The 20851-nt window shown below is 33.2% G+C and overlaps 1 protein-coding gene across 1 annotated transcript in view; it reads right to left on the bottom strand.

Annotated features, from left to right (window-relative positions):
* Window positions 1-16812: 16812 nt before the first annotated feature.
* The window catches only part of LOC113093589 (receptor tyrosine-protein kinase erbB-4), an 84736-nt gene continuing 80697 nt past the window's right edge, over window positions 16813-20851 (bottom strand). The window contains exon 29 of the mRNA XM_026259281.1: window positions 16813-19859. Coding sequence (XP_026115066.1) covers window positions 19000-19859 — 860 coding nt within the window. The 3' untranslated portion in view covers window positions 16813-18999. The remainder of the gene's footprint in view (window positions 19860-20851) is intronic.

The following is a 20851-nucleotide window of genomic DNA, read 5'->3' as shown; positions in this document are numbered from 1 at the left end:
TTAATTTTGTTCGATCAAATAAATACAGCCTTGATGAGCACGAGACTTCATAAAAAAAATAAAATAAACAATAAAAAAATCTTACTAATCCCAAACTTTTTAATTATGTTCTTACTTTATATATACTGACTGTCCTGGTGAATACAAGTTTTTATTTATTTATTTATGCATTTATCTGAAGGAAAATGAAAGCAACACTGTATCCTTTTATATAAAGAGTTCTATTGCTCAGGTAGAGTAATGTGGTGTCTCGGTGAGCAGTGCTAGGTGCATTAGCTCTTTCACAGTGGTGGTGTAAAGGCGATTTCCCCAGGCACTGCAACAGCTATAAAAGGGCTAGTCAGTTAACCTGTCCACTGGATCGGTGTCAGACTATATATGAGGACTAAGGGAGCACTGAGAGAATGAGAAGAACAAAATAAACAGAGCAACAGAGGGGAAGAGGGGAAAGGCATTAGTCTGCTGACAGAAATCTCTAAATGATGCATCCTGATGATAGTCTTTGCACAGGATGGATGGGGAAGTTATGCATAAACTACAAGGAGAACCCGTTTCATCAAGGTTGACTGTAATAAAAATGCATTACTTTAGACATTCAGAAAGCCAATGCTTCTGAGACAAAGACAGCACATTCATACTCATAAGTTACTCACCTTCAGGTCAAGATGTAGTTTTTTCAACCATTTGGACTCTCTTTCTGATTGCACCCATTCACTGCAGAGGATCCATTAGTGAACAAATAATGTAATAATACATTTCTCCAAATCTATTCCAACGAAGAAACAAACTCTTTTATATCTACATCGGTCTGAGGGTGAGTATATTTTCAGCAAATTCACATTTTTAGGTCAAAAAAAAAAAAAACAAGCATTCATTCAATTGGACTTTTGATTCAAAATTTCAAACAGTGCTGAGCTATAACACTCCTCCCATCCTCTCCATCCTCCCCATGTGAAACTAGCTGCTACAACATGTACTCAATGACTGATCCGGCAATAAACTTTTCAAGCACCCCCACACATGCTCCAAATGGACTCCACTAGAATTCAATTGATGCATGATTACCATTTAAGTATCAACTGCTGCTTTAATTTCTTTTTGCTTATTGGCCATGTAGCACTGCTATCCAAAGTTTAATTGCAGAAAATGTCCTCCAGGAACAATCTGGGGTTAAGTGCGAGGCATTATTCTCAAGTTCATGATGACATCCATTTGGCCAGCACCACCCCCTGGCACCACCGTGCTTTATAATCAGATAAGAGTTGAAACTCTGAAACAATCATAATGTAGTAGTACTTTACTCAAAAGCTTCTCATGTATCAGAAAAGTCTGATTACGGTAATTATCCCTGAATGTGTTATTCAGAGAAGCTTTGAAGAACATTTCATAACTACAACAATAAAACAAGAACTATCTCTGAATGCCCTTACATGGCTTACAAGTTTAAGACACATGTAAAACAACATGCTCAGCTTAATTAGTCAAGGAGATTAAACTCAAATGCTAATGCTAATTGCATACAGTGAATATAACTAAGACCCTAGAAAACAAGACGTATGTGATGCAGATCATTTTTGAGGGTTAAAACAATACAAATTAATATTACATAAACTAAACTAAGCATGTGATTATGCATACTGTAGTTAGCAAAAAGCTTATCTACATTAACCCTCTATAATCTATTTTATAGCAGACCTTAATTTGTTCCTCATGGTCTCAGTTGTGAATCATGACATATGACTTCAACAACAAAGATGATGAAAGTTTATTTTCTTGTTCTTTTAACCCTCAATTTCCATTTGGGAAAAATTTGTGCAAAAAAACAACAACATTTCAACCAATATATATATAATCTTTGTTAATGATCTAATCAAACAATTATGGCCCAAATCTGTCACAGAGTAAAATAATTGGTATTACTAAAATGAAAAATGTATATAAAATAAAATAACGAATCCCAGTGATGTGTTGAATTATTGTCATTAAGTTAAAAATAAAACTATACATTTTTTTACTTGAAATAAAGAACAATAAAATAAAAAAGTATTTTATTTCAGCTAGTTGCAACAAACTAGAGTTAACCTTATTTAGACAGATTTTTTAAAACAGTGAAAAACGACAAAATTAAAGTGAAAACTGAAAGAAAATAATCTGATTAAAATACTTACAAAAAGTACAACTACTGTACCAAAGTTTGCAATTAAAAGTCAGATTTCAATATAAACTCATATCTCACATAATTTTATAAGAATAAATTATCTTAAATATCTTAATAGTCTACTACTGTATGAACACAAATATCTTAACATGTTTTTTGACACAATATAACATTTTATTGTGTATATTATTTTTACAGTATACAACAGAACAGAATTTGTATAGAAACAGAATTTATAATTAAATGAAACATAATGGGAAAGAAACCTACTGTAATCTGAAAGAGCAACCCCTGAGCAATAGGTTTTCTGCCTACTTAGTCAGCATTTTATAAAAACAAAAATGTTCAGCTGAAACCTTCAAACATGTCTATGTTGAACAAAAATGCAGTCTAGAAAGGCAGCTTACTAGGTTTGCAAACCCAGTCTGTTGGAAGAAGAAAACACTTCTGAGGAAATGTGAGACTATCAGGAGGTGCTAGAAAGACACAATTCCACTCTAATTTGTTATTCCAGAGTCTGACAGTGAGGTGGAAACAACAGGGACACAATCTACAGAGGGAGATAGAGACAGTCACAGAAAGAAATGTTTTGTGCTAAATGTTGGATATCAATTCCTGGTGTATTGTAAACACTGACAGTTCAAACAATCTCTCTGACATTCATCAAACACTAACAATATCATGTTTTCACATGCATCCCGCTTATGATGAAGTACAGGAAGATTTTATTAGCCAGAGGTTTAGTTTTCTTATTTTGTTTCAAAAGTTCGAGTATTCTCTTAAGTAAAAAAAAAAAACAAAAAAAAAAAAGATATAAATAAATAATTAAATACCTTAAATGCACTACAACAGTTCTCATTAAGGAAGAATATATAGATATAAAATGAAAACAAATGATTAAGATCAATTGATGCTGAAAAAAAAATGATGATAAATGTTTGAGTTTGAGTTCATGAGATTTCTGACTTTTGATTACAGACTTTGGTAGCTTGGCAATTCTTAAAACAATGTGAGAAAATTATATGTTTATTAGTGTTCATTTATTCCCATTTCTGAGAAGACATATCTGAGAAATAGGAAACTTAAAGACATAGATCACCCAAAAAATAACATTTTCTCTTCATTTCTTTTTATTTTATTTATTTATTTATTTATTTATTAACACAAAAGAAGCAATTTTAAAGAATGATGATAATCAAACAGTTACTAGCCCCCACTGACTGTCATAGTATGGAGAAAAGAAAATATAATAATATGGCTACCATCAACTTTTCGGTTACCAACCTACTTGTATAAAATCTCAATATATATATATGAGGTGAACTATTCTACAGTTAACCCCATTGAAAATAAAATGGTCTTATTTTTTATTAATATTTTCCTGTGGAGATTTCTTTATGTAAAAGAATGGCTTTGCCCTTCATACTTCCTTAATTTGGATTTCATACCATGCCTGAGTAACAGTACACTATAATGTGAAACTACAGTAAAATACAGAAAATGTGTGCAGTACATTTTTTTAAGGAATAACAGGATGTTACTTCCTAAATGCATCATCCACTGCAGCAAACTCAGACATTTCCCATCATTTCATCAGCTTCTTTTAGCAAATAACCAGTGGACAATCCGCAGGCTGGAGAATCACAGCGACTGTGACCTCTTCACACACACACACACACACACACACACAAACACAAACAAACTCAGCCATATTCACAAACTATTTGAAGTGTGCGCAAAGATTTCCCACTTACTGACAATATGAAGTGTTAAATCAATGACAATTATCAGTTGTAAGAAGAAGAAAAAAAATACTTTATTTTTTCTTGATGTTAAGAGGATTATGTACTCTATTCTCACTCAGTGATTCTTAAATTATGCGTCATGACTTGAAAATGATTCGCTGGTCGGTTTTAAAAGGGGGAAAATCTTACCTCATTTCCTGTTGTTTATCCATTTTAACTAGCATTCAGGCTCAAATTCATCTGCTAGAAGCTAAATTAGGCAGATGTCAACATAGACTGGCTGTGGGGCATGACCTCACTCTAAAGTTCAAGACAACACAATCTAAACCAACATTATATAAATGTTCACTTTCAGGAAGCATAAAAACGGTTTGTGCTTTTATTATTAGCCTGTAAGGAATCCCAAAATTTTTAAAATTATTATTATTTATAAAAAATAAAATAAAAAATAAAACAAAAATCCCTAAAATTTAAGTTTCCAAATGTTACACTGATTTCCAACAGGATATTAGGATTTTTTTATTTTATTTTATTATTATTTTTAAAATGCATTAAATTGATTACCGAAACTGACAGTAATTGCTTTCACATATGCCAATATGTTTGAAAAACTTAACCCTAAACTTTTTTTTTTTTTTTCTCTTATTATTCTAAATTGTGTTCAACATGTACAATACTTCATTGCTTTTTGGTTTGGATTTCCCTCACACACAAAATAAATGCTGTTAAATTCTTATAATCCACAGCAATGTCCTCCTGCTTTGTCTTACTGTATCAATTAAAAACTGTTTTCATTTCCTGGACAGAGGAGTTAACAGTCATGGAAAATTTGCAAAAGAGAATGAGAAATGATGCATAATAAACAGGGCTGTCAATCTATTTAAAAATGTGATCAAATTAATTGCATGACATGCCGATTAATTAACTGAATAATTGCATATAACAATATTAGCTGAGAAATTCCCACAAATGAAGATAATTCAAAAACGTTAGCCTAAATTATTGTGGCAGATGAGCCATAAATCACTAAACAGACATTACGTTAAAGACATTAGAAGTGTCTTTATAAGTAAATATAGTGTTTGTTACATGTCCTTCATTAAACATGGAGAGACCTACAGGCCACAGCAGTCGAGTTTGCAAACAAACCACTGAAACCTACTCTAAGAGTGTGATATATGGTGCACACAATCAATGTGAGAAACTGCTAAATGCCTGTCTTTAATCTGAAAGGACCTCTCCTGAGAAACATCTATTCTGGCCATGAGCGCCCTGCTAAGTGTTCTCACGGCGCTAATGTGGATGCTAATTCAGCACAGCGCTAACTGTGCAGCACAGCAGGCCTAGTTAACGTGAATTAAATTAAACCTCCTCCGTAGTGTCATAATCATCCTCATAAACATGGAATGATGCAGAAAATGAACTTCAAAGACACTAAATAATAGCAGCACCTCCTCTGTTCATTATAAAGCACTTCATCTTTTTCACACTCTCATGATTTGCTGCTGGATTACATATTTGTCATAAATTGGTTAATAAAGTAAGCCAATGTAATAAATGTGATTTATTCAGACAAATTTTCTAATTAAATTTGGTCAATGTCACAAATTTGCTTTTTGATTAGTGACCTAGAAATAATGCAAAATGTAACATAATAATGTAATTCTTCTTAAACCCCAAAATGAAAATTACCCCATGATTTACTCACCTTCAAAGTCATCCTAGGTGTATATGACTTTCAGACGAGAAAATTAATAAATAAATAAATACATCCTCATTAATAAAATAATGTGTTTCAGTAACTCCAAAGATGAAACCAACTAAAAACCATTATAAAAAAAAATACAATAACAAGATTTGAAGACAGATTTTAAATGCCTTTAGTTGGAAGGAAGATTGCTTGTCATTATACTGTATATGGTTGCAGACATATAGATTATCTGAGGACGGTCAGTAGTTGGCAGATCTCATCTCATCAGTCACTAGTGTGTCAAATAAAAGAGAGGTGAGACAGAGGAAAGAGAGGAAAGAGAGTGAAAGACATGGTCTGAGGGATGCTTCATAATGCAGGAGGGATCTGTGTGAAAGAAACTTTTCATCAGATGTTGAAGGAGGACACAAAGAATAGGACAGCGAACAGATGAAGCACAAGACAATATAAAACAATCATCACAACAAATATCATATCACATGTCTCAACTATGCACAATGTGGTTCTAAAGATTGGGGTCAGTAAGATTGATTGATGGATTTATTATTTATTCATGAAAAGAAATTAATATTCAGTAAAGCCTGTTTTTTTTTTTTTTTTTTTTTTTATGTATTTATTTTTTTAACTGTATTATTTGAATTGTGATTTGACTCTATCAAGAATAATCTTTACACCATGAACAGGTCACAGACCTTCAAGTTAAATCAGACACTATTGTAGTGCAGTTTGAAATGTTCATATTCAAAGTCATGAAATGGAATATGAATCCCCAAACAGTGCATTATCTGACATAATAAGTGCTTACAAGGCTGGGTGCATGGCCCTTTATAGTTGTCATGCTTGAGTAAACAGGAGGCAAAAAGAGCAGAGTGATAGGAAAAGAAGAGAGCAAAGCATATCTAAATATGTAAAAACATACGCTATTTAATGATTCATTCAGGAGCTGGCTAGCAGAAGATGAGAAGCACTCATCCTTCCTTACCCCACTCTTTTCTCTCACCTAATATCTGAGAGAGGGCGTTAGTCAATGACACTGAGCATTAACCTGTCTTTATATTAAAAAAGAGATGGAGAGATCTATCTCCATCTTTAGTGACAGCAGACAGGAAAATATACAGGGCAAACTGACTGAACAATGACCACAGAAGGATGTTCAGTAAATGTATGATTAAATCCAATACACTATATATATATATATATATATATATATATATATATATATATATATATATATATATATATATATATATATATATATATATATATATATATATATATATATATATATATATATATATATATAAAATGAAGTAACCTGTTTCAAAATACAATATTCAGTTTAGTAATTGACAAAAAATAAATACAAACTAAAATAATAATAATTATAATAACCATAAATTTTTGTATGCTTAATAACTTAGTTTTGAAAATTCAAACACAATTAGTTCATAGAAAAATAAGCAGACTTAAAATTAAATTACAATTATTTTCACATACATTTTCAATAACTTTTAAAACTATTTCTGTATTATTTTTTTATTAACTTGTTAACTATTACTAAGAAAATAAATAAATAAACAAAACACTGGTTGTGCTTGTAGTGCAGTGTAGTGTGCAATAACTTCCACATATTCTATAATCAGAGCTGTTGTCTGATTCACTCTGTTTGGATACTTTCATTAGAAGATTTAGAATATAACACACAAGTCATGTAAACTACGTTTAGTTTATTTATTTTCATTATAGAAAAAGGGACAGTGTGAACAATTTTTTTTTGTCATTTCATTTCATTTATTTCTAAAGCACTATTCAAACAACCAAAAGGAGTTTCACCAAAATGCTATACAGACATTGATAAAACATTGGTAAGGGAAAAATCTAATCATAAAACAACAACATAAAACCATGAAAGCAATTAAACTCAACCTTCTACACTCACAAAGGCTATAGAGAGGAAGTGGATTTTTACTTTTAAAATGGCTAATGTAGGAGCAGATCATCTTCTTATGAAAGAATAAAGAATAATACGATTTAACATCCATACAAGATATTTATGAGTGAATTTGTTCCTTTATCTCATTGTACATGCCAACTTCTGCAGATAATCTGCTAATCTAGACATCATTATATCAATTAAGCAAGAGCACATCTACTAATGAGTTCTTAATCCAAGCTAGACGCTGAGACTGACACTGCATACGCACAAATAATGAATCAAAACCAATATCTACAGACCGGTTTGTGTGCGTGTGTTTGTGCCAACTGGTAGTCATAAATAACCTCAGGCAGGCTTTCATTTTCTCGTCCTTCTCCAAAATAATATCAGTTCATGTGTTGGATTTGCCTCTAATTAAAACACGGCCGTCAAAGAGGTGCCAGCAATTGTGTACCCTTATTGAAATTAGCTGCCCCAGCCCTCCATGGGACTTCCTGTCAGAAGCATAATTATCCAACACAAGTACATTTTGGAAAACATAATTCCAAAACTATCAAGTTACACTGGCACACAGCGAGCAATCAAGTCGTCCCAAACAAAAGTTGCTGCTTTGCCCCCTCGGTCTCACAGTGTTTGAAAGCCAACCCTATGAAATTTCAAGGCAACTGAGAATTAAATCAGCTATAGTTCAATAAACCTATTAAAACGTAAGTAAGCTCTAATAAATGAAAAAACAATGGATACATTTTGATTTTGTAGGACCTCTAAGATCATGTTTAAAAAAAGGTTTAAAAGTTTGGAATGGATTTTTTTTTATGTTTCTAAAAGAAGGGTCTAATGCTGCATTTATTTGATTAAAAAAAAAAAAAATATATATATATATATATATATATATATATAAAAATATATATATATATAGTAAATACAGTACTATTGCTAAATAGTATTAACATTTTAAATAACTGTTTTCTGTTTGAATACATTGCATAAATGTAATTTATTCCTGTGATGGAATGTTGAATTTTCAGCATACTCCAGTCTCCATTATCCTTTTGAAATCATTCTAATCATTTTAATATGCTGTTCTGCAGCTCAGGAATCTATTGGGAAATTGTAAATCTCTTTTGATCAATTTATTGTCTTTACTTAATAAAAACATGAATTTATATGCATAAAAATCTTTATAAAGGTCCATGCATTTACCACAAACTTTTCAAAAGTTGAGAATATTTACATGAAAAGCAGTTGTAAATAAAACACAATCACCTGGATCTTCTACACCCCAACAGATTGCACAAAATGCATTTTTGGCCAAGGACCTCAAGATTTCTCTCAAACCGAATGCTGTTTCATAACGTAGGTATGAAACTAGATTTGTACATTATTTTAAGAATGGTAACTTTTTAATGTTGTGTTAGGTAACGCCTTCATCTTGTTGTATTAGTTCATCAAAATCATCTACCAAAGTCTGTCACAGATTTAATTATCCAAGCATGTGTATAACCACATTTGCAGATGTACAGTCAACTGGCTTTTTAGTGTTCATGGACCTGCTTTGACAATTCCAATATGCTCGATGACTTTTTTATAGCAGCCCATTGAAACAGCTGCTAATGAGGCTTCTGTGTATATGTCTATGGCTCTGGCTACTGCATTGAATTTATGCATTTTTTTTCTTCAGTCCAAACATTTAAAAAGGAATCATGTTTATATTACTGATTAGAGGTTTGTTCAAATCCCTAACCCTAGCAACATTTTGCCTTAGCAAATTCTGTTAATTAGCATTCAATTAACTGGATTGGTGGCAACAGATGCACTGAACATCACATCAAGTACTGGAGGGTCAGCAGCCAGACTTCACTTCAGACTGAGGTCACAGGAGACAAATCAGACACCACATGTGTCATAAACCAGCATGTGAGACACCAGCCTGCCTTGAAAAACCATTAATCACTTTAATATTCAATGTTCAACTGGATTTGTGTTCATTGACTGGGGTTTTCAATCCGCAGAACATGGGCACATCAGAGCTGTCACAGCGGCGGCTGCAGCACATCAGAGAGTTTCGTTATGTTCTTAATTAAGCTGAAATTCAAAAGCTGTGTGAATGGATGTACTGGAAGAGCAGAAAGAAGGAGCAACGTCTGCGCAAGAAAACAATGAAAATGAAAATAAAATGAAAATAGCCAGGCCCATATGCATGGCTGGATACATTAAATCTGTTGTGGTATTTCAATTTTAAGATTAATCAGTATGTTACACCTTTTGTTTTCTTCTTCATATGACATTGTATATTTTCAGTGTCACACAATTCTTCAATAAATCATAATAAAATGCTGTTTTGGTGCTCAAGATACATTTATGATTATTGTAAATGTTGAAATGAAATACTTAACTTTTTTTTCTCTCTCTCTTCTTTTTTTTTGGAAATTGTGATACCAGTTTTTCAGGATTGATAAGTAAAAAAGTTCAAAATAACTCAATTTATTTGAAATAGATATATTCTGTAAGTAATTGTAAATGTTTTGACTTAATTGCTGTCAGGATTGGAGCTGTTGTCATGTGTGTCAGTTCCTGTTTTTCCTTATTTGGTCTGTTTCCTGTCCTTGTATAGTTTGATTATATTTGACTCCCTGCACCTGTCTGTTCCTCATCATTCTGCCTTTATAAGCCCATGTCCTTTCTGTTCAGTTTTGTTGGGTCTACTAGTAATGTATGTGTGTCTTCCTTCTGTTTTCCATGTTGGATTTGCGCTGTGTTCCTTCCAGCAGAATAGTGTGACAATTTCCTTGAGCAAAATTATGTTTTTATTTTATATCATAAAAAAAAAAAAAACTTAACCTCAGACATTTGGACAGTTGTGTATGTTTGCTATTAATAATTAATACAAAAAAAAAATTCAGTTAAACGTTAAAGAAATGGTTGGAATTTCCATGTTCCATTTTAGACGCAGTTATTATTGTAAAGAAATTATTTCTGAAAACAGCAGTTGAATGCTAGTAAACATTCTATTTCCAACCAAGATTCCATTTCTCTGCAGATGGCGATGATTTGTCGTGTCACTTCAGGTCACCAGAGAAATTAACTTTTAATAAAATGAGCCGGTGTGTGGAGCTCAGGGTTTCTCTGCTGAGCACCTGATGGTGTCTATTCCTGCCAGTTCCTCTCATCGCCAGAATTAATTAGAGACAAGAGCCATGCAGAAGTCACTGTATTCATCTCCAGCCCTTCGCCAGTCCCTGTTCCTCAGGATGTTTAAAGGCTAGTTAATAAAGGTAGCACTGATTGCATATATATCCCCATCATTAAGATGTCATAAAGGATGACAGATTTGAAGCAATAATGTCAAATTGGCTAATAAAATGTTTATAGGTTAGCTAGCAATTCATTCTTAAAGAATTAAAGACTATTCGCCCATCACCATAGTGTTGATGTGGAAGACATACACCTTTCATTTTCCATCTTCAAATCTGTTTTTGCACCTGTAGATGTTGATCTGCACATTAGTCAGAAGACACAAATGTTTTAAAGGAGAAGATAAAATGAGAAGTACATTCAAATTATTAAAACTCTTAGAACCATTAAGAAACTAGCCTAGCTGCTAGTATTTAAATCTTCAATGTATTATTGATGCTTAATTTATTATTATTATTAATTGATAATCACACACACACACACACACACACACACACACACACACACACACACACATATATATATATATTATGAATTCTTACCACTACCGACAAAAACTAAATAAATAAAATATAAAAACATATAATTGATGATAATGATAATTATTATTATTAATTGATAATCACACACACACACACACACACACACACACACACACACACACACATTTTAGTTATATAATGAATTCTTATCACTACCAACAAAAACTAAATAGATAAAATATAAAAACATATAATTGATGATAATTATGTTAACACATTATTTTAGGGTCTCTTAACTAGTTGCTTATTAATATGCATATTATCAGTTTATTAGTTTTAATTAAGCACAAAGTAATGCATAAACTTAACAACTACCTTACTAACCATTAATAAGCAGCAAATCTATTGAGGGAAAAATCTTGGTCAATAGTGAACAAGTGTTCCCTATTCAGAAGTGTTACCATTATTATGAATTAGTTAATAATTTTATTATTATTTAATATATACAGTGCCCTCTACTAATATTGGCACATTTATGAGTTATTTTCTTCTATAATGCCTGAAGAGTTTGGAGAGCACCTGATAAGAGATCATAGACCATTCCTTTGGTCTTCAAAAAAATAAAGACCAAAAGCTCCATTTTGTGCTGTGACCCATTTTTGTGTTGATTCTGACGTTTTATTTGGAGTATTGTCCTGATGGAATATCACACACTGGCCCATTAGAAGATTTCTAACAGAGGCAGTCAGGTTTACATTTTTTATCTGTTGATAGAATCCATGGATGCTATGCATCTGAACAAGATGTCCAGGATCTCCGACAGGAAAAATCCCTGTTTGTACTAAACCCTTCTGGTGTGTTTGCAGTCAAAAAGCTTTTTTTTTTTCTTATCTAACCATAGAAGCCAGTGTCATTTGAAGTTCCAGTTGTGTCTGACAACTAAATATGCTGGAGTTTGTTTCTGGAAGAGTGAGGATCATTTTTATTGAGAGAATGTTCCCTCCCCAACAACATGTGGTGATATAGAGGCTGCTTGATTTTCTTTTAGGCTTTCTGACCCCAAGACTCAACTAATTTAATCATAATTATCATCATCATCATCATCATTACTGTTGTTGTCATTATTATTATTCATACATGAGTTCACTTTTGGACTCGGATTTGTTTGAACAGAAGTGGTGGTTCTGGAATAGTTGACCTTGAATGTGTCTTGATATCTGCTGGTAAGAGTCCCAGTGGAAGAGATGTGTGGTAGTATCTTGTTCTTTCCTCACACACACACATGCACACACAGATCCACAGAGAATGAATCTGATTAATTGGTCTGACTGGGTTTGGAAATGTTGTTGTGGCTGTGGCTCACCAGGGAGAAGCAGCACTGACCACACAACTGACTCTCTCACACACACACACACACACAAAAACAGCGCGCTTCAAACACTTCCAGGACTCCACTGTGAGAGTCTCTCACTGTCTCTCATTAATAATACAGTTCAGCACAGATTCACCTTGCCAGGAGGAAAGTGTTTCATCACAATGGGTGGTGCTAAAGGAAGACACATGGGAACAGAACTGTGTTTGCATTTGAGTGTGAGGACACAGATATGTTCTCCAAAGCACCAGCCGACAATGTCACTACAGGTTTACTTCTCTTATAGTATTTAAGTAGTGTAATTTCATTTGGCGAAGTCATACATTTTGCATGGACCTTTCAGCCAGCATTCTATAATTAGCAATTATTAATAATGGACCACAGATCACCAAAAACAAATATTCTGTCAACATTTACTCATGCCTTCTTCTAAAAAAAAACTTTCCTCATTTATTTTTGTATTTATTTTTTTCTGAACTTGTAAATATGAAAACTTAAATAATATATTAATTAAATATATTTTATTTAAATTAATTATACAAATCAATCAATCAATCAATCAACCAATCAATCAATCAATAACATTTATATTTATGTTGTTTGTTTGAAGTTTCTTAAATTTGAAATACTAAACTAATTATCATTGTAATAATAATAATAATAATAATAATAATAATAATAATAATAATAATAATAATAATAATAATAATAATAATTTGCATCACCTATGTCTATATATACGAACTATGAACTTAGAATCATCTTTTTTAATTAGATGATTATTTAAAGCTGGACATAATGATTTACAAACTTGTTTTATCACAGTGTTTGATTGACTGGTGAACAGACAGTCCTTTGATGCTGTTTAAGTTCATTTAACTGCATACGCATTTGCCGTATGCATGCAGTGTCTCATGCAATTCCAACCATCTTCAGATGTGCATTAAAAAAGATCCCATTTACACTTCTATTTAGCATTGCATTGTATATATCTAGTGCATCTTGATACGGTGTAAACAGGCCCTAAAATAGATCCAACAGATCCAGCTCAGCATTGTTCACACTGGGGCTCTGAGTTGGATGTGCACTGAAAGCCCACTTTTAGTGTGAATGAATTTTGTAGAGAAATTAACAAAATGTCTATTTTGGGGCTTACGGCGAGCTTTTATTCTGAACGGCACGCTAATTCTTTGCAATGTCTCAGTTGCTTGAACTCCTCCTTCACTAAAACACATTCCCGTCTGCTCTCCCCTCTAATCCAATTTCTTACTATTGTGAGCGAATAGCACATCAAACTCCCTACTGAGGGCATAAAGCACAGTCATGATGGTTTCTCAGAACCTCCTTTTGAAGAGCCAGTAATCCAAGGTCACACATCATCACCCCCACCTCCTCACACAGAGCTTTATGTGCCTTTAAACTCGGGGAAACAGCAGCTATATTTCTGCTTCAAAGTGACTGCTTTGCTCTTACTGTCACATACATGAAGCGCACGTTTTTACACACAAGCTCTGCTCCAAAGAGTATGGGGATTTAACACATTTACCATTTGAATATTCAAATAAGAAAACTACATGACAATGCCTTCCACATAAAATATAGATAAATATTGATTTAGGTATATTTACAGTAGGTCCAAAATTATTAGAACACTAGTATTTTCACCAGCTAAAAAAAAAAAAAAATGGTTTTAAGTGATTTATTTCCATCTTTTGCTGTAGACTAAATACAGAAGAACTGTGGTGACGTCTCCAAGATTCTTTGCAGGTAGGTTTTCTTGAATAAACAGGAATGCTAAAAATAATAAAAATAATAAATAAATAAAGATGACAAAAGACCATGGTGAAATTATTAAAACAAAAATAAAAATGGAAATGGAAAACTAAAACTTAATAATACAACATAACAAATAGTATAATTATAAGTATGTTGAAATAAAATAAAGCTAAACAGAAATATTTAAAATGATAAAAGCACAATAACATCTCTAAAACAAAACCAAATATGAAACCTGAAATATTAAAACTAAACTTAAAATTACAATATTCAAACTAAAAATAAAGTAAATTAAATTAAATATAAAAAAATAAATAATGAAAAATATGAATAATTAGTATAATTGTTCTGAAATAAAAGAAAGTTAAACAGAGATATTTAAATGACAAAAGCAAATGACAAAATTACTAAAATTAAAATTAAAAATGAAAATTGAAATACTTAAAACTACATTAAAAGTTAAAATAAGCATGTAAATAAAATAATAATAAAATATGAAAAAAAATCTAAATATCAAAACACTATAATATTATAGTACATTAATACAAAAAATAACAGTGCATTTTGGAATTGCCTTAGTCTCAATACCATGCACTTCTTCTTCAAAATTTGGTCAAAAAGAGATTATTTTATAAGTTGCCATTATTTTGATGCATTAGGAACATGCATGCGATGCCTAAGCATCCTAGATAGGCCATGCACTAGGTTTTGGAAAAGCTCCATAGTTGTGGTGTTTCTCATTCCTCTAGAATTCCCTCTCTCCCTAATCACTTCAAACAGCTGCCACTTTAAACACACACTCATTTATTACAGGTCACCAACACAAAAGGAGACATTCAAAAGGACAATGCTGGCACTGCGCATGAAGATCATCATACCCAATGTACCGAGCGAGACAGGAATGTCTCACTAACTGATCCTGTCAAATAAACATACATCAGTGGAGCACAGGACAAGTTATGGAGCGCTCAGACCTTGAACCCTGCGTATGAGCAATAATAACAGCGCCATTTTTCTTCACTTGAAATCACTGTAGCAATAACATTTTGGCTGAAACTATATAGCATAGTGCAATGTTGTAATGCTGGAATAGAGAGGACAAAGAGAAACATCCAAAGGCATTCAGGAACAACATGGGTTGAGGTAAACCTCCATGTGCTGACTGTTTGATTCATTTACTGCCTCTGCCTAGCTGGAATAAAGCCTCCATGCAGAGATCAGGGAGCTAAAATACTCTACCTCCTTCACACTAGTTCTTTGTCTTATGAACAAAAGAGATAGCAATAAACGCTACTGCAGTCTGGGAGACAGACCATAATGTTTTTAAAAATATAAGCCAGACTGAGGGAAACTGAAACATAATCTGTTATTTATAATGTTGCCTTCATGGAATAGCATTTTTATTAGTATGTTTCTGTGATAAAAAAAAAAAAAAAAAAAAAAAAAAAAAAACGTATTGGTGGATTTGGGTGTTTCAAATAATAATAATAATAATAATAATAATAATAATAATAATTCACCCCAAAATAAAAATGTGTTGAAAGCTTATTCACCCTCAGGTCATCCAAGATGTAGATGAGATCAGACTACATGATTTTTTTTTTTTTTTTTTTTGTCGGTTACAGATTATGCGATTTTGATTCCTAAATCTTGTCATGAACAAGAAACATTTCAGACTACTCATTGCTACCTGACCATTCCTGGCACTGGATGTCTTCCACTGTGACACACCATTGTTGTTTATGAATCCCCTACATCAAGCAGATCGTGCTCAAAATCAGGTAAAAATTGTGTAGTCTGATCCAGGCTTTATTGGAAAAAGATAAATGTAGCATTACATCACTTTCTCACCAACGGATCCTCTGCCATGAATGGGTGCCGTCAAAACAGCTCACATCACTTTTGATGGACACATTTGTTTCTTACAAACACACAGCTTCTCACTTTACAAGATGTCAGTTGAAGGACTGGAGTGGTGTGGATTACTGTGATTTTATCAGCAGTTTGGATTATCATTCTGACGGCACCCATTTACTGCAGATGATCCATTGGTGAGCAAGTAATGCATTGCTAATTGCCTTAAAATCTGTTCTGATAAAGAAAAAAAAACTAATCTACATCTTTGGGTATACTTTTTGAATGAACTTTTCCTTTAATTCAATATTATTTTCCATTCAAATAGCCTACTAATCGTCAGTTCAAAGAATAGTAATTAAAATAAATAAATAGATAAATAAATAAAAAGTAGCTGAAGCAGCAAAAATATTAATCTAACTTACTGGCGAATCTGATTCGATAGCACCATGGTACGTGTTTGTAAGGGCACGTTCAGACATGATGGATTACAACTGAAGAGTGTTGTGAACAAGCTGGTGCTCGAACCATGCAACAACAAAAGAGCCTCACATCTCAGACTCTAGGAATTTAAGAACAAGTTCAAAATCTCAAACAAGACCTTTATTGTGTCATTCCATCAAACAGAATTACAACAGGGATGAGATGCATCTTTTGGAATAGCCCCAAAACAAACAACAGTACAAGGCAAAGAATAGATTAAAACAGAAAAGCCAAACAAATCTAGCTACATCTCTCATGGCAGTTCAGTCGAAAGCAAATCAAAGTTTCATAATTTCAGCATGGTATGTTTAGGACTAGATTTGCACAGTCACAACTTCTTATCTGCTATGACACTCTGACATAATTAATGACAAAAGCCCATTACAGTTTATAAAACATATGAACAGTTTCTCCCTGGCCACAATACAGTCACACTCTCACTGAGAGCAGGATACATTTCCGACAAAAGTATTTTCTGTCACAGTACATTGTAAAATTCTCCATTGGAGATCAGTAGTTTGAGTTTGTATTGTGCCCTCCATCACCTGTAATATTGCCTTCCAGAATGTATGGATCTTGCCGTTAAATTCATTACTAGATGAATTAAATACAACAACATATTTTCAATACATGGTTCCCGGCTCTGAGTGAGTCTATTTGCACATGGGTGGCTCAGTAGTAGTAAATATCCAAATTGGTTTCACATATATTTACAGCAGTTAAAGATTCCAGGTCAAATCACTCCATTGACACGTCCACCGATGCTTTTGTGCCATTGAGAAAGGCACTTATTTCCCATTAGCTCAAGAAGCTGTATGGCTGCCCATGTGCTCTTTCTCTGCCTGTGTATCAGATTTGTTAATAATTCCTATATACGAGTACAAAACTGGGGGGAAATTGGTAAGATCTTTAACACGAAGAAGAACTGAATGACTGAAAATAGCAAAATAGCAGTATAGTCCATGAATAAATCCACTACAGTACAAGAAGATGCACCAATTTACAATCCACATCATAGTCTCATTCACATAAGAGTTACGGTACCCCGGTTTTCTTGAGGGCGATCCTAGATTCACAATGCATCTGTGTCCTTCAGTCAAGAAAATGGAAGAGAATATAGCTTACGGCATCAACAGCAACAATACAAGATGGATGGAAAGTGGTCAAAAAGACAGCTGATCTAAACCACAAAGAAACAATAGTAAAGTACATTTCCTTTAAAAATAATAATAAAAAAACATGAGAAAGTGTGATTTCTTGTTTCTCTTTAAATTCCATATCCAGTGTCCACAATGTTACGTTGCAAGAATCAGTCAGAAGTGAGAATTAAAGGGTTAGTTCGCACAAAAATGAATATTCTTTCATCATTTAACCCATGAAAGCACATAAGACGTTATATTTGAAACACTAAATATATTGTTATTTTGATATTTTAAAAGATATCTAAGATATTTCTGTCCCATCACCTAAACTTAAAGATATTGTAAGAGAAATGAATATAAAGAAGTTTCATCTAAATTTTCTGCAGATACATGATTGCTTAAATGTTATGATTTAATTTAGGCATTTATTCATAAACACTGATCAATTTACATACTATATAGAGCTCAGCTATCAACTATGGTAAATGTATGCTCAACCGTACTTGCTTGACACAAGAGAACAAGCGATTCATATGTATTTATTTTACGATATCTTTATGAATGTTTTGAAAGTTTTGTTGAACACAAAAAAAGTGAAAAAAAAAAAATAAATAAAAATAACTATCATTTATGTAAAGACCTTTTACTTGATACGAATGTAAATTTTTGGACTTTGGTCAAATTTTTCATTAATATTGAATCAAAATGTAAGGTTTTTACAAACCACAAATATATGGTTTAAGAAAAACTGAATAAATTTGACTTTGTTTGTTAGCTTTTCAGTGGAGGGACATAAATCACTCAGGCTTCATTAAAAAAATACAGTATCTTTATTTGTGTTTGAAAGTATTTTAGGTTTGGAGTGACATGAGGGAGAATAAATGATGACAGAATGTCCATTTTTGGTTTACACTTCCCCTTTAAAGGATGTACAGTAGATCTGATTAAATTCGGATTTGTTGGAATAGAAAAGATGGAATAGCTTTTGGAATAGTTTAGAGGCACTTTGGTTAATCGGTTTTCCCTTTAAAGTCTGACAAGTCTCCTTCAGTAATTCCTAAAGCTGGGAGCTTTCCTGTTCCTCAGTAATTCCAATTTAGCATATGGTGCTGGTAAAAGAATCTGGCTCTCTAAAACCGCGGGGGTTACACTACCGTATTCCTGTGCCGGTAAGGTGGAGGTGGAAGAACCGTTACCGGCCTCCTGTTAAACTCGGAAAGATACTCAGGGTTGTCAGCCACGGTGATGCGACTTCGGATGCTGTGCCTGTAGAGATGTTTGCTTTTGCACACTTGAGTTGGATCTTGAGGATTTGGTTGGGTCACCTTGGGCGGTAGACTATGCTGCCAGTAGTCAGGATTATCAAAATTCTTCTTTGACTTCCTGTCAACCATTACGGTCCCAGAATGACCCGTTTGAAGCATGTTACCTGGATAGACAAGGTGGCCGGGAAGGCCGGATATACTTTTACTAGTGACTGCAGATTTCGCCACTTGAGCCGGATGAGTTGAAGGGCCCGACTGATTCGTCAGAGCAGGTTGGATCTGTTGGCTGACGAAGGAGATTTGGGTTAATAAGGAGGGATTGCCAGACATGCTGGAGGAATTAGAATCTGCACCGTGTGGTGACTGGGAATGCTGGTCATTTTGGCTCATTGATCTTGTCTGGGGAGGCTGAACAGGTGGAACGGCGAAATGAACATGTGTTCCCTGGCCATGGTGGTGGGCTTTCCCAGTTTGTGTTGAGAGGATAACGTGGCTACTTGCGGTGTTGGCTGCTGTTGTCATCTGTGGCGGGACGGAAGCTCCATTTTTCCTCATAATCTCCTGGTTCGTCCCACTAGTGTTGTTGTATGTGTTGAGGTAAAGGGGTTCATTGATGTACTCATCCTCACCCTTGGGTTTCCTGTCAGGGGTGCTGTGGTAACCAGGGTTGTCCAGTGCAGTGATATTTCCATTTTTCCGCTGGTTTACAAAAGGATTCTCCTCGACGGGACTAAGATGGACTGTAGACACAAAAGAAAATTAAAACAGAATGACAAAAGATTTATTTCATTTAATAACATTCTTAAAAAGACTTAGCAATAGAGTTAGTAAAACTGGTATAAGTCGGATACTAGGTAAAATTCATTTTTACCTTAATCAAAAAGTCATGAAAACAAATTAACTAGATTAAGACCAATGTCCAGCTTTCATAAATCTAAACAGATATATGATTGTATTAATCAGAATTTTGGATCTTGTAAACACTATTATGCATAAATCACCTCATAGAGCACTCGTGAATTGGTGAAAATACAAAGAAATATAATTCTGAGTGACTGATGCAGACAGAACTATTGATGAATCACTGTTTTTTTTTTTAAGAGAAAAGGAGATTTAGATATTTTACACACATTAAAAGGTATTTTACAAACATTAAAAGGAACACGATACATTTGAACACATTTCATGACCTACATTTTACAATTCATTGCATTCTTGTGTGCTATTGTTCAGGAAATGAATGAGAATTAATGAGCTGATTAAATTACTGTTCACATAATAAATAAGCAATGTCTCTAGTATTTCCAGAAGAGAACATCAGTGTTAGTTTATATCAAATATGCTGATTACGTGTGCACAGAAATATCCATTCAGCTGTGGAGCATGTGAACATCTTCAGAGTAAAGGCTTAAAAAAGAACATGAACATTTATTGTACATTATGTAAATATGCTCACCAAAAGTAGCAACACTACTTACCTACCTTTTTCAGTTTTTTAAAATAAAGTAGCTTTACCAGTTAAGAATTAGTTAATTCAAATAGTGGTGCAGCACGACAGCAAGCTACACTGATGTTTTTGCACATGAAGCATTTTAAATCTGCAGGCAATAATGGCTTTACCATCACATTAATAAATTACATTTTGTAATATATGATAATAATATATTTATTTTCAATTATTTTCAAATATATATATATATATATATAACAATATTACTGTTTGAACTGATTT

The sequence above is a fragment of the Carassius auratus genome, unplaced genomic scaffold, assembly GCF_003368295.1.
Source record: "Carassius auratus strain Wakin unplaced genomic scaffold, ASM336829v1 scaf_tig00215105, whole genome shotgun sequence".
In the NCBI taxonomy this organism is placed as follows: domain Eukaryota; kingdom Metazoa; phylum Chordata; class Actinopteri; order Cypriniformes; family Cyprinidae; genus Carassius; species Carassius auratus.
Note: the sequence above shows the minus strand (reverse complement) of the source record. Positions and strands in the feature narration are given on the sequence as shown.